Source organism: Peromyscus leucopus, chromosome 2 (assembly GCF_004664715.2).
Source record: "Peromyscus leucopus breed LL Stock chromosome 2, UCI_PerLeu_2.1, whole genome shotgun sequence".
Taxonomy (NCBI): domain Eukaryota; kingdom Metazoa; phylum Chordata; class Mammalia; order Rodentia; family Cricetidae; genus Peromyscus; species Peromyscus leucopus.
Window position 1 is genome coordinate 145,505,813 of NC_051064.1, and position 14,137 is coordinate 145,519,949.

At 52.5% G+C, this 14,137-nt stretch overlaps 1 protein-coding gene across 1 annotated transcript in view; it reads right to left on the minus strand.

Annotated features, from left to right (window-relative positions):
- The window catches only part of Tnfrsf1b (TNF receptor superfamily member 1B), a 34,069-nt gene extending 20,386 nt beyond the window's left edge, over positions 1-13,683 (minus strand). The window contains exon 1 of the mRNA XM_028860146.2: positions 13,520-13,683. Coding sequence (XP_028715979.1) covers positions 13,520-13,597 — 78 coding nt within the window. The 5' untranslated portion in view covers positions 13,598-13,683. The remainder of the gene's footprint in view (positions 1-13,519) is intronic.
- Positions 13,684-14,137: the final 454 nt, after the last annotated feature.

Consider the following 14,137-nt stretch of genomic DNA (forward strand, 5'->3'; position numbering starts at 1 on the left):
TCCCCCACAAGACTCCCGGACTAGCCTTCCTGGAGAAACTGTCCCATTAATTAAGTACCTTCTCCCTTCACCCCACCCTCTCCACTTCCTCAAACAGCAGCCTCCCTCCCCACAAACCCGGGCTGTATGTGGCCTGGATCTCATGGGAACCCTATCCCTGCCAGCCCAGAGTTTATCCCCTCAAGTATCCTGGGTGGTGGTAACCAGGGGAGCCCCTAACTCATCTGGGGGCCTGGGCAGCTTCTAATGGCCCAGAGAAACACTGCTTGGCTAGGGGACAACTTCCTGCCAGACCCAGAGGGCCTGATGGGAAAGGGCCTTGCCTCAGCCAAATTGGACTGTCTCACTGACCCGCCCATGAACAAGGGCTCCTGGTAGCCAGCTGGACGCCATGGCCTGCTGCTCCTGCCTTCCAGGGCCCCCCTTGTCCCCAGCTTCACTGTGAAGAAGCTCCCTGGTACCCTTCTCCTCAGCTATATGAGACCCCAGTCCCAGGAGCTAGCAAAGGGGCCCAGCCCTCCTTCAACAAGTCTGAGGCCTGTTTATTCTCCTGGACAGAGAAAAAAAAACAAAAAACAAAACCACAACCTCGTCAGGGCTAAACAATGAGGAACAGAAAGCCCCTACACAGCGCAGAACGAAAGGTCACTCCAGCAGGGGGAGGTCCCCAGAGCTCCAAAACACAGCCCCAGGCGCTGGGCCTCAGGGCCACGGCAGGGGCCATGCACACTGGGATGGGGTAAGAGGGGGGTGGACAAGTCCTGAGGTTCACAGGGCTGGGGGGGACTCCAACCTTCCGCTTTGAACTGGAGAGACGCAGATTCGCCCCCACCCGCAGTCGTGGGGATCTGACACTGAGAAATGAGGAAATGAACTCTTGGTGCGTCAGCGTGTTGACTTGAGCCGGTCGTTCAAAAGACAAAACCCCAAACAGGGAGTGGGGAGGTGGCCCGTGTCTTTACTCCCAGCACTCAGGAGGCAGAGGCAGGAGGATCTCTGTGAGTTCAAGGCCAGCCTGGTTTACAGAGTAAGATCCAGGACAGTCAGGCTACATAGAGAGATTCTGCCCAAAAAAAGGCAAGTGCCCCCCCCCCCAGTCAGGTCAGAACTGGAAACGGATGGTAAGGATTAAGCACCCACTAAATAGATATGAATTAGCCACCTACTGTGCCTGGTAGACAGAGACTGCAAAAAGGATAAATGGATGGAGGTGGATAAAGAAATGGATAGATGGAGAAATGGATGGATGAAAAATGGAGGGAAGAAGAGATGGAGATGGAAGGAAGGAAGGAGGAGGGAGGGAGGAGGGAGGGAGGAAGGAAGGAAGGATGAAAAGAGATGAATTCAAGAGTAAATAGGTGGATGGGTGGACAGATGGATGAATAGATGTGTGGGCAGATGGATAGATGGACAGACTGAGAGATGAACGGATGATAGATGGCAACACCCCTGGGCATGGATCTACCACTAAGGCAGGAATGGGAGAGGATGGAGAAGGTGACATGGAAGAGCTTCCAGCTTGTGGTAAAGAGTATGCACCCACCTGCACCACCCTTTGTATGAGCTAGAAGGACTGGTAAGGCTTAGATCCAGGATAAGTACCCACTGTGTGAGGTGCCAGTCTGGGCACACTCACATGAATTTCCACATTTTTCTCTTTGAACCAAACATTGAGGTCAGTAAAAGTCTTTGGTGGCTTGAATGAGAACGGCTCCCTAAATTCGTATGTTTGAATGCTTGGTCCCTAGTTAGTGGAACTGTTCTGGGAAGGATTTGGAGGTGTGGCTTTGTAGAAGGAAGCGTAACATGGTGGGGGCAGGGGGCTTCAAAAGCCCATGTCAAGAGGTTTTCTCTCTCTCTCTCTCTCTCTCTCTCTCTCTCTCTCTCTCTCTCTCTCTCTTCTCTCTCTCTCTCATGCTTATGAATCAAAATAAGCTCTCAGCTGCTGCTCTGGTGCCATGTCTGCCTGTCTGTCATGCTCCCCTCCATGGACTTACCCCCTGAAACTGTAAGCCAGCCCCCAATTAAATGCTTTCTTTTATAAATCACCTTAGTCATGGTGTCTCTTCACAGCAATCAAAAAGCAACTAAGACGAAGCCCATTTCACAATGCAGAAACGGAGGATCCAGGAGGTTCAACACGGTGAGGACTGGGAGCTCATTATAGCTACATCCTACACCTGAACGGCTCGGACCGTTTTATAGCCTGTGGGGTGTGTGTGTGTGTGTGTGTGTTGTGTGTGTGTGTGTGTGTACACGCGTGCACGCGCATGTCTGTTTGTGTATGTGCAGGAGCACATGCATGTGGCTATACAGGGAGGGTGAACATGAATCAGTACCTCTCCATGTATGTGCAGGTACACATGTATGTGTGGGTGCACATGTAGCTGTACTCTGTGTGCATACGGGAGTGCATATATGGGGGTGCGTGTGTGTGTGTGTGTGTGTGTGTGTGTGTGTGTGTGTGTGTGTGTGTGTGTGTATGTGTATGCCAGAGGGCAACCTGTGTGGTCTCTCCTCAGTGCACTGTCCACCTTAGTGTCATGACAAGGTTTCTCTTCGGCCTGGGGCACACGAATTTGGCTAGGTTGGCCACTCAGTAAACCCAGAGATCCGCCTAGCTCCACCACCCCAGCACTGGGATTCCACACATGTGCTACTCTGGTATTTTCACATGGGTTCTAGAGATCAAACTCAGGTCCTCATAGTCGTGCAGCAAGCACCTCACAGCCTGTGGTCTTGTCTTGCTTCACAGGGTGGTAAACAATTCAATGATGTTTCCAGACACAAGAGCCACCACATCCCAGGGTAAACGAGACAGCTGTTGGGGACAGGCATCTGCCCAAGGACCCCACACACACAGCCGGAAGCTATCTTCAAGCGCTGGAGAGACCACATCATTTGCATGGCGGGGTGGGGGTGGGCATTTCAGTCTTGACCTTGGAGGTTTACAGAAGCCCCATGGACTATGAGGGTACAGCCACATCAAGCCAGGCTGTCACAGCGACGCAAGGCCTAGTCGGCCAGGCCTGTCAACCCTCATGGAAACAAAGAGCACTGTCGTCAGGTAGGACCAACCACATCACAGGTGGGTAGCCCAGGGGTGACACATCCCTCCTCCAAGCTGCCGCCTGTGATGAGCTTCAGAAGTGAGCTGCAGCAGACAGGAAACCCATGCTGGGATCCGGTTCTTAGGGCCAGGCTTCAAGCTGCATGCCAAGGTCTCTGCCTCCAAGTAGAGCTCAGTTTGGTGACAGAGAATGCCCCACTCTCTCCGTTATCACCTCCTTGAGACCCTTTGGTACAGCTTTCTCCATCTCCAGCTGGCTCTCCTCCACACCTGGGCAACTCTCGCCAGCTAGTCTCCTCACTGTTGGTCCCCAGCGTATGCCCCTTTGCAGACAGACCTAAGCCACCTTCCTACTTCCAAGACTGGCCCTCCGTGAAAGTATTCAGCGGTTCCTGCTGCCCTCAGGCTGGAACAAAAATCTCTCCAGCTCACCTGTCACCTGCGGCCCTCAGTTCACCCATCACCTGATACAGATACAGAGCATCTGACTCCCACATCCCTTCCACACCCTGACCCCTGTTGCTACCTCTGGCCACATATTCTGCAGAGCAGACCCCTCAGATTCTCCAGACTCACCCCCACCAACATCTTATTCTCATGGAAACCTCTGAACCCCAGATGAGAGTCAGATCCCTCCAAGAGGTTCCTGTGCCAACCTGGGGCTATTTCTACATTCCCCAGGTTAGACCATATTTAGGTTAATTCTTTGTTTTCTCTTGTGTCACCCCTGACACCCTACTGTGATTTCGCCTTGAGCCAGGACCTGGTTGGACTCCCCTTCTCTTCTTCTCCCACCTTGATTTTGGCATCCACGAAGTAAGAACAGAGCCATGCGGACCATACCAAGTGTTGTGATTCACTGAGCCAGTGGGGGTGAGGAGCTGGGTGCTGCACGTGGCTGGGGCAGGTGTCTAATAGACGCAGCGCTTATCAACAAAAGCAAAAGATTTCACTTCTGATTCACTGAGCTGAGTTTGGCTCACATGAGAACTGGCCAAGGAATGGACAAGGTAGTGTCCCTAGAAACTGAAGGGTGGTATTCAGATCATGGTCCATGTAGTGGCCTCAACCAACCGCCATCACATCTGGGTGGTAGCCAAAGTATGATTGTGCATCCCTAAGGATGGAAGCTGGGCTTTGGCTGGGGAGAGCAGTAGGCCCATGAGCAAGGCTGGCCCTCTCACGTCTGCTAGCAAGAGCAGTGGCCTGTCACCCTGCTGGCTGCGGATGGAAGGGCTCCATGCATCCGATGCATGAGACTCATGCCTGGCTCTCAGGAGACACTGCAGACCCCAGTCAGAGTGGACGGCCAGGATTGTGGCAAGGCTGTTCCTGTGGCTGACCATGAAAGACCCAGAAAAGGTTGGGGTGCAGCTCAGTTGGTACAGTGTATGCCTAGCACACGTGAAAGCTTGGGTTCCATGCTCAGCACTGCATGAAAAAGCCAGGTATGGTAATGCACATCTGTAATCCCAGCAACTGGGATGGGGAGCCAGGAGCATCAGAAAGAAGTTCATCCTCTGATACACAGTGAGTTCAAGGCCAGCCAGTTACAATGCCCAAGCTCAGGCTGGACAGTCATCCTCTATAAAAGATGGAGATACAGGGGGGGAAAATGCCCTGGCCCCCAGGCTCCTCTTCTCTCAACCCTCCCACTCCTTCACTTGCTCTGCCGTCCCCACCTCACCCGAGTCACCACTTCAGCCTCCTAAGTGTGTCTCCCTGCCTCTAGCCTTTCCACCCCATCTGCCCTTCACACGAAGGCCAGAATGATCAGCTCTTCCCCAGGCCACCTCCAAACTGTCAGAGGCTCCCATTGCCCCATCTCCTGATGGGGAGAGAGTGTGGTAGTTGGCAACAGGCACTGGAGGAAGGAAGCTTGGCTTTGAAATCAGACTACATCCCTAATTAGCAGGCATCTTAGAGGAATTATTTTCTTGTGGATTTTTTTTTAACTAATTAATTTAATTATTAATTTGTTATACACACTAAGCATGACTTCTTTCTTGCACAATTGTATCCCCAGACCCTATTTGTTGTGTTTTTGTTTGTATATTTGTTACATTTTTAAAAGATGAATTTATTTTTATGTGTATGAATGCTTTGCCTACATGTTCGTCTATGGACCTGTGTGCGTGCCTGATGCTGCAGAGATCAGAATGGGCATCGGATCCCCTGGAACTGGAGTTACAGACAGTTAACTGCCATGTTGGTACTGGAAGTAGAACCCGGGGCCTCTGCAAGAGCAGCAAGTACTCCTGACCACTGAATCACCTCCCAGACCATTTGTTGTTGTTATTGTTTTTTGTTATTCTTGGGTTTTTTAGTTTGTTTGTTGGTTGGTTTTGGTTTGGTTTTTTGAGACAGGGTTTCTCTGTGTAGCCCTTGCTGTCCTGGAACTGACTTTGTAAACCAGGCTGGCCTCAAACTCAAGAGATTCACCTGCCTCTGCCTTCCCGGTGCTTCCCAGCATCTGACACTACCATCTCACATATTGTTTTTAATTTTATGTGTATGAGAGTTTTTCCTGAATGTATGTGTGTGCCTGATGCCCCAGGAAATCAGTTCTCTTGGAGCTGGAGTTCCAGATGGTTGTGAGCCACTATGTGGGTGCTGGGAATCAAACCAAGGTCCTTGGAAGAGCAGAAAGTGCCCTTAACTGCTGAGCCATCTCCCCAGCCCCAGCCTGTTTATTGTATTTTCAAATAAATAAAGGTCTTTTTCTCTGTAGAATGAACCTGACAACAGTACATACCTCCTGGGTCTGATACAATAAGGTGTTTTGCAAATTCCTGCAGAAATACAGGGTGTTTTTTTTTGTTTGTGTGTGTGTGTGTGTGTGTGTGTGTGTGTATGTATATGTATATGTATATGTATATGTATATGTATATGTATATGTATGTTTTGTTTTTTTTTTTAAGACATACTGGTTCGGAACTCTCCATCTTCCTGCTTCCACCTCCCAAAGGATTTCATATGCAATCCACCATACCCGGCCCAACAATTGTTTAATGTGACTGGTATTACTTCTTTCACAAACTGACCACAGACACACAGCCTCATGTGTCGTTGACTCTAGCAAACTTCCTGCCCCAGCTAGATGGTCCAGCCCTGTCCCCAGTCCCTCCAGCCTCCAGCTGGTATCCACTCATCACCAGTCTGCTATGTTCTGGGTCTCAAGGCTGGGAAAGTGCTCCCGGAGTTCTTGCAGGAGGGCAGAATGTGGGGAGAATCAAGAGGCTGACAAGAGAAGGTGAGGAGGGTGTGACCACAGGCCCACGCCATAGGGAGGCAAGCATGGAGGCCTTCGGGGTAGAGTGGGGAGGACTGGCCTCCTGCCAGAGAGAGCAGGAAGGAGCAGGACCCAGGCTCAGGGCCAGAGGCTCAGGCAGTGTGAGAGGGAGCAGCTGGTGACAGGCAAATTAGGAACCTTGGCTCTGTCAGCCGCAGACAGAAGCCAGGGCTGGAGGTCAGCTGGGGAGGCCAGGCACTGGGATAGCTAGGGCACTGGCAGGGTTCTGCTAACCGAGTCAACATGCCAGAGCCCTTCCCCATAGATTCACTGTCCAGTCCAGAGCTACACTCCACCCTCTGCTCAAGCTACTGAGCATTCCCTGCCCCCTCTACCACCTCCTAACGCTGCAGGCCTGGATTCCAATGCTGGCTCTGAGAGTCCTTGAGATCTGGTCAGGACTGGGGCAATGGAGAATCCCAACAGAGAAGAGAACTGACGAGCCAACTCCTGCCCAAAGTGAAGCTACACCAGGCCTGGGCCCCAGACCCCAGAACCCAGGATCCACAACTCTGCCCTGTCCCGAGAGGACAGAAAATGTCTTTGTGCATGGCCTGTAAAACTGCCTACATGTCCCTTCCCACCTAGCTCTCAACCTCAAACCAACTCAATTTCCTGAACCTCAGGTCACTATGGTCCTAAGGCTAAGGTCAGATGAAACCCACACTGACCACCCTGATGAACAGCACCCCCGGGTAGTGATAGTCTCCCCATGTCTTGACAGAGGGGTTGGGTTAACCCAGGGCCCCAGGTCCCAAAGAGAACACAGTGGTGGTTCCCTAGGCCTCTCAAGGACCCAGTACTCCTGAGCACGGTCATCGGATGCTCGGTTTCAACAGTAGAACTTACTCACTCGGGCTGCACGCCCTCTTACAGCCTCCCGTGCTGAACGTGCCGGCTGGGAGGAGGCCCTTCTTAAATGAGGAACAGCATAGCATCCACAAACTTAACCCCTCCAGCTCTAGAAAGAAGGGAGCCCGGCGTGGTAGCACTAATCTTTAATCCCAGCACTTGGGAAGCAGAGACCTGTGGATCTCTGTGAGTGTGAGGCCAGCCTGGTCTACAAAGCGAGTTCCAGGCCAGCCAAAGTCACAAAGTGAGACTCTGTTTCAAAAACCAAGAAGAAACCGGGTGGGTGGGGAAGACCTTAGAGAGGACAGGGTGGCTGTCTCATCCTCCTCAAGCGGGCAAGAGTCAGACAGAGCTACAGTTAAGAACACACTGGTTACCTCCTCACCAGAGCCCTAGGATGGCTCACATTCCGGGTATAAGGAACTCTCTCCCCCAACCTCCCGCTAGTGAGCTAAGTAGATTTCCTCTTCCCAGGCTCACAACCGAGCAGTCCAAACCACAACAGTGTCACTGTCAGCTATGACATCACAAGAGATCGCGGTGGAAAAAAAGATGTGAGCCCCAGAGGGGTGGGTCCTGGAGCTGCAGAGCCCCTGTCCCACAGGAGGGGTGGGCCCTAAACCGCAAAGCCCCTACCCTGCATCCCAGGACAAGGAGACACACTGTCGGCCCAGAATCGGCACCAAACAAAGTGTGGGCTTTATGGGTGACAAAGAGCTTCTTCGAGGAAACACCCGCCTCACTAGGGCTTCCTTGAACCTGCCGGCTCCCAGATAGTCCTGTTGCTTGATGTTACGAAACTCTGACTTCCTCAGCGTCTGGGGACACGCCTCGCTGCTGACACATGAAAGGTGCTAAGTTCTAGGGAACAGGGGCAGGAAACCCATGACTTCCAGGCCTGTCTTCAGGCAAGCTGACTGACAGGCAGCCATGAAATCTTGATGCCAATGGGGTCCGAGACAGGGAAATAATTGTAGCCCAAACAAAAGGGAATAAGATGAGCATGAAGGGCTGGAGAGACAGCTCAGCGGATAAACACTTGCCTACAAGCCAGAGGACCAGAGCTGGGCTCCTCAGAGCACACATGAATGTGGCAGCTAACTATAAACCCAGCATAAGGGAGGCAGCAACAGAGATCCCAGAAAAAGCTGGATAGCTAGACTAACTCCATCAATGAGCTCCAGGTTCAGCGAGAGATCCAGCCTCAATAAATAAAGTGGGATTGATCAATCGAGGAAGACAAATTGGGCACCTGCACACACAGACATGCATCTACACACATGTAAACACACACGTGCAGGCACACCACTCACACATACATACGCACATACAAAAAAAGTGAGAAAGAAAAAAGTGAGAAAGGATGTCAGCTCTCTTCTCTGGTGATTTGTGTAGCTACCATCCCCCACCCCAGTCTTCTGAGACTGGAGATTGGTGGTGTTGGAAGGTTTGGGCTCAGAGAGGTCAAATAACTTGAGCAAGGACACACAGTAAGCCAGTAAATTGCTCTACTAACACTCAGGCCAGGCTCCTTCCACAAGGCTGTGCTGTCTTAGAAGTTGCTTGGGTATTTGGAACTGGGCAGCATCAGTTCAGAAGAGGGTTTCCCCATCTTGGGTCATAAGTAAACAAAATCTCAGAAACACACACACACACACACACACACACACACACACGCACACACGCACACACACACACACACACAGATGGAAGAGAGTTTAGAGAAAACCTAGGATCTACTGACATGTATTATGCAGTGGTTCTCAACCTCCCTCATACTGCGACCCTTTAATAAGTTCCTCATGCTGTGGTGCTCTCCAACCATAAAACATTTCGTTGCTACTTCACTAGACATCTTTTTTTTTTAAAATGTTTTGAGACAGGGTTTCTCTGTGTAGCTTTGGAGCCTGTCCTGGAAGTCGCTCTGTACATTGCTACTTCATAACTGTGATTTTGCTACTGTTATGAATCATAATGTAAATATCTGATATGCAGGATGGTCTATAAGCAACTCCCGTGAAAAGGTCGTTCAATCCGCACAGGGATCGTGACCCACAGGTTGAGAACCACAGAGCTAAATGTACTCCTAACATTTTCAGCAAACACACTCTTCATCGCCCACAATTGTCATTTAGCACCTGCCGCTGAAAGGGTGGGGCGGCGACTTCCTGACCACATCGCCTTTGCTACTGCACGGGGTCCTAGACCCCAGGCAGGCAGGCAAATGATCTGAGGGGCCCAACTAGGGGGCACGGGGCAGGAAGCACAGCAGGACAAGGTGACAGGAAGGAAGTTGGTCTTGGAGTGCCAGGCAGCAAAGTCACCGAGGCCGGAAGCTTTGGGGTCCCATGGCTCCCAGAGATGGGGGTCTGAGCATACTGTGGTCCCCCACCTAGCTATGAGTGCTGCATATGTCCTGCATATCAGGACAGGCTACCTGTGGCTCAAACAGCCACCAGTGGCTTCAAAGCCTATGAAACACCTTAGTCCTGGCCACCAGCAGGGGAGTGTTTCCACTGTAGCGGGTTGGGGGGACACACACACCCCACAGCCACTGGGCAGCAGAGTAAGGCTGCGAGCTGGCATCTGTGTGACTCAGGCCTTGAACCCTGACTGAGGGAGCTGGTGTCTGGCGGTGTCTGAAACAGAGAGTGCCGCGTGTTCATTCACTTCTGCTCACTGGGTCCTCTCCCAGCACCAAGCCCCATTTCCCTCCTTGCCAGTTCCAGGACTGAGCCACCACCAGTGATATGGCCCGATCATAGCCTAGGGTAGGTAGGGGTAGAGAGTATGTGTTATTTAGGGAGAAGGTCCCCACCTCATCAGATCTGCCACAGCAGTGGGGAGGAGCCCTGAGACACTTTGAAAGAGGAAGGCCACCAGAACCTGGATCTACCCACCAACCTATCACGTTTGGCCATAAAATGGGGTCACGAGTCACTACAAAGGTCAGCCTTTGACATTTAGTCAAATGTTTTGGGTTTTGGGGGGTTTTGTTTTGTTTTTAGGGTTTGTTTGTTTTTTTTTTTTACAGTTTCATGAAGCCCAGGGTTGTCTCAGATTCCAAGGATGGCCTTGAATTGATAATTCTGCCTTGAGCGCTGGGAATAAGTCATCAGCAAGAGCAACAAGAAATGTAACACAAATACCAGACATGGTGACAAACCTCTCCCTTCCCCCACAAAGCCACCCTGGCTGAACTCTCCCTTTCCTAACAAAGCCACCCTGGCTACTCCCGTAGTACTGGGAAGCAAGGGCCATAAAGTGTCACAAGTGTCACCCAGCCCTGGGGACGGACAAATGCTTCAGGGAGCCACTGGGCCAGGTGTCAGGACAATAGTCCAGGCCGTTCTTCACCCCAAGAGTGCCAGGCAAACACTCAGGGTATAGCTCAGCTGGTAGTGTGTCTGCTTGGCAAGCAGGCACACATGTCCCAACCTACAGAAGTCAGGTGTTGATGGCACACAGCTGGAATCCCAGCACTGGAGATGTGGAAGGAGGATCAGGAGTTCAAGGTCATCCTAACCAACGTAATGAACTGCAGGCCAGCCTGGGCTACATGAGACACTGTCAAAAAAAAAAAAAAAAAAAAAAAGCCAAGCAAATTCTCTCTCTCTCACCACAAACAGGGGGTAAACAAAAGCTAATTTGACCCAGGTCACAAGGGCAGTTCTGAGCAAAACCTGTGTCTGTAAGTTATGTAACCTCTGGCAGTGTGGCTCTTGGGGTTCTGAAGGTGGCTTCCTAGAACTAGACAGTGGGCAGTGTGTGAAGCAGGTGTCCGTGAGCACTGAGAGAGTTGATGGGTGGACGGCACTGTATCAGGGCGCCTGGTCACCGGCCCATGGCCATCTGAAGGTCCCAATCACCAGGTCACATTCTCAGTCACAACACAGATGCCCCAGAAGGACGTCAGTCAGTGAACGAAAGACAAAGGTGTAAGGAAAGGAGGAAAGAGCCCTCAGGCTCAGCAGTACTACAGGTACAAACTCCATTCAAGTGCCAGCCAGAGATCCTGCAGGCTCAGGCCCAACCAGCGAACAGCGGCCCTCAGCCCCAAGACTCCCAGGGGTAGGGACGCTCTATCCCAGCTCAGAACAAGTGTCCGGCTATCCTGCCTTCACATGCATTTATTTGCCGACTAAATGATTAGGTGAATGGTGGGTTCCCCCCACCCCAAGGGTGAAGTGAATCTGCTGCCCCCTAGGACCTGCTCCAGTGTCCTCAGGGCTCTGTCTGCTGCCCAATCCAGCTACACACAACATCTCTGAGTCCCATCACAGGGGTTAGGAGTTGGGAGATACAGGTAAGGGAGGGTCTGGGGAAGTAACATTAGGAGTTGAGGCCAACTTGCCTTCAATCCCACCTCATTACCTCCCAGTTCTGTAGTCCTGGGAAATGCTCCAGCTCGTCACCCATTCTCACATCTTTCAGTGGAACAGAGGAAGCCACCTTGTATAAACAGCTGGAAGGGAAGTTTCAGTGCCAATCTGTGGCAATGTACCCAACACAGTGTCTGGCATTTGAGTGTCCCAACCAGGAGCCACTGTGGAATTAATCATGAGAAGGAGGATGGCACAGTTCTCAGCTCCAGGTCCGTCCCATCTTTAAGGCAGGTAAGACACACAGAGAATTAAAGGTAGCATGGAACCTGTGCTCCAAAGAGCAGGTCACACCTAAGTGGGGAGATGTGGACAGGCCTTTCTGGAGAACTGGTATTTACAAAAGGTTTGGAAGAGTCAAGGCTGTAGAGTGGACAAAATGTGTACCGGGCTCACACATGCAGGATGGCAAGCACCTAGTCATCAGCTTCCCAGGGCATAGGTGCCTGTGAGCAGGTAGGGCAGATACCTCCCTCTGGCCTGGGATACGTGGAAGGTAAGGGTTCGGCCTCCACTACGAGGAGCCACAGAGGCTTCCCAGACAGGCAGAGAGGGACGTCTGGGCTTCAGCAAGGTCTCTCTGTCAAAGAAGGATTTGTGGGAGTGGGAACAGGCAGCAAGCTAAGAATCCATGGCAACAGTCGCAGAAGGTAGGAGTCCAGTCCCTCCGGTCACACCTGCACTCCACCTGAGTCCCACAGGGCCTTGTGCGGCCCCTCCTCCTGAACGGAAGTTCATATGCTCCGATTCCAGGGACAGGCCCAAGCTCAGAGCCCAAAGACCTATTCTTCCTTGGAGTTCAGAGAACAGTCCCCAGCCAGGCTGGCCACCGCAGCCATGCACATTCACACTCAGCCCTCAGAACTGGGACCGTCCTGATCAGAGTCCATCCCTGGCAACCTCCCCGAGGACCAGCATCCATCATGGATGAGTCCATTCCTTTCCAACCCTGAGCCATTGAGTCACTTATGACACCACAGAAGCCACCTCTTGCTTTCCTCTCCTGCAGACAGGTAAATACAGTCTGTCCATCAGCGTGGGCTCTGGAGGCAGAAAGCACACCTAACTGCCCAACTGTGGAGCCAAGCGAAGGCATATCCTGTGCAGCAAGCTCCCCCCATGCCCTTCAGAAAAGGTGACTTCTCTGGGCCTCGCTTTCCACACCCGGAATCTATGTTCTCTTTACCCTGTCTTACCAACAATGGAGACAGGAAGGAAAAATAAAATAAAAAGACCACACTGTAGACTTGCCCTTTTCTTGTGTGAGTAATGCGAAGACGGAATACTGGGGTCTTTACTCTCTCCGGTTTCCCGGGGCTCCTTGGGTAGCTCCCCTCGCCTCCACTGTCCCCAGCACACAGAGAACGTTCTGAAATGGCCCCTGAACACAACAGGCGGATCCTTGGAAGAGATCTGGGTAAGTGGCAGAGAAGTGACTCACTACCCAACCGTCTCTTATATGAGGCGCCTACTTAGACTCCTGGCCCCAACGACAACTAGCAGCCCCGGTGTTTCTAAGAAAGAGAGAAACCATGGCTGGCGCAGAGAAGGAAGAATCGGCAACGCGCTCGGGCAGTGACCCCGGTAAGGGTCCTTCCCGCTTCAAGTGTGCAGGACAGAAGGGACTTCGCAGAGTCACAGGGATGAACGGTACTCCCGAGCCTTGGCTGGCTGTTACCCAAGCCCTGGCCGCGCTCGTGGAGAGAGCCACAGCGCATTTCTGGAACGTGAAGCTGCCTGGACCCAAGTTCCACCCCAGGCTCCCAAGGTGCCAGGCTTCGGGTTCCCCGCTGCTCCCTAGAGGCGCGTGGCGCAGGTTGGCTGGGGATGGGATGGCCTCTCGCGCTGTCCCGGAATTGTGCTGTAGCCACGGTGGGCACTGTGCGATGCGGCTGTTCCCCTGATAACCTGAGAGTCACCCACCTGGGTAGGCACGGTGTGCCCGGTGGCCCATAGCTGCAGTCCGATGACCAGAGCGACCCAGAGGGTGGCGGGCGCCATAGGGGCGGCGGTGGCTCCCGCCCTTGCGCCTGGAGATCTAGTGGCTCCTCGCGCTCTAGCTGGTGACTGAAAGCGAAAGCCCCAGGCCAGAGCTAGGGCAGACCTTGGGGGTAGGGGAGGGGTGGAGGCGGGAAGGGGCGGGGCCACTGACTGAAGACACGTCCCCTCACACCGAGTCCTCTGCTCTCCCTGGGCACCTCCACCTGGACTCCCCCAGGCAGCTCTGGGTCTCTTTCTCCAGCATCTCTTCCAGCCCCGAGTGACTCAGTCTCTCTCCATTGCTCCTTCCCCTTCGGGTCACCTTTCCAGTGAAGGGAAAGAGACTGGCACTGGAGATAGATGCCCACTGTATTTGTGACTGGCTGCCCAGGTTGGGCCTTCCCTCAGCTGACCTGCCTCCAGCTTCTTTTCTCAAATCTCACCGACTTTCCACTTGACTCTGGGGCAAACAGTCCCAAAGTTGACATCTGCTCTGGAGAACCAAAGGGCCTAGATCACTCACTCACTTAGACCCTAGAGCAGTGGTTCTCAGCCTTCCTA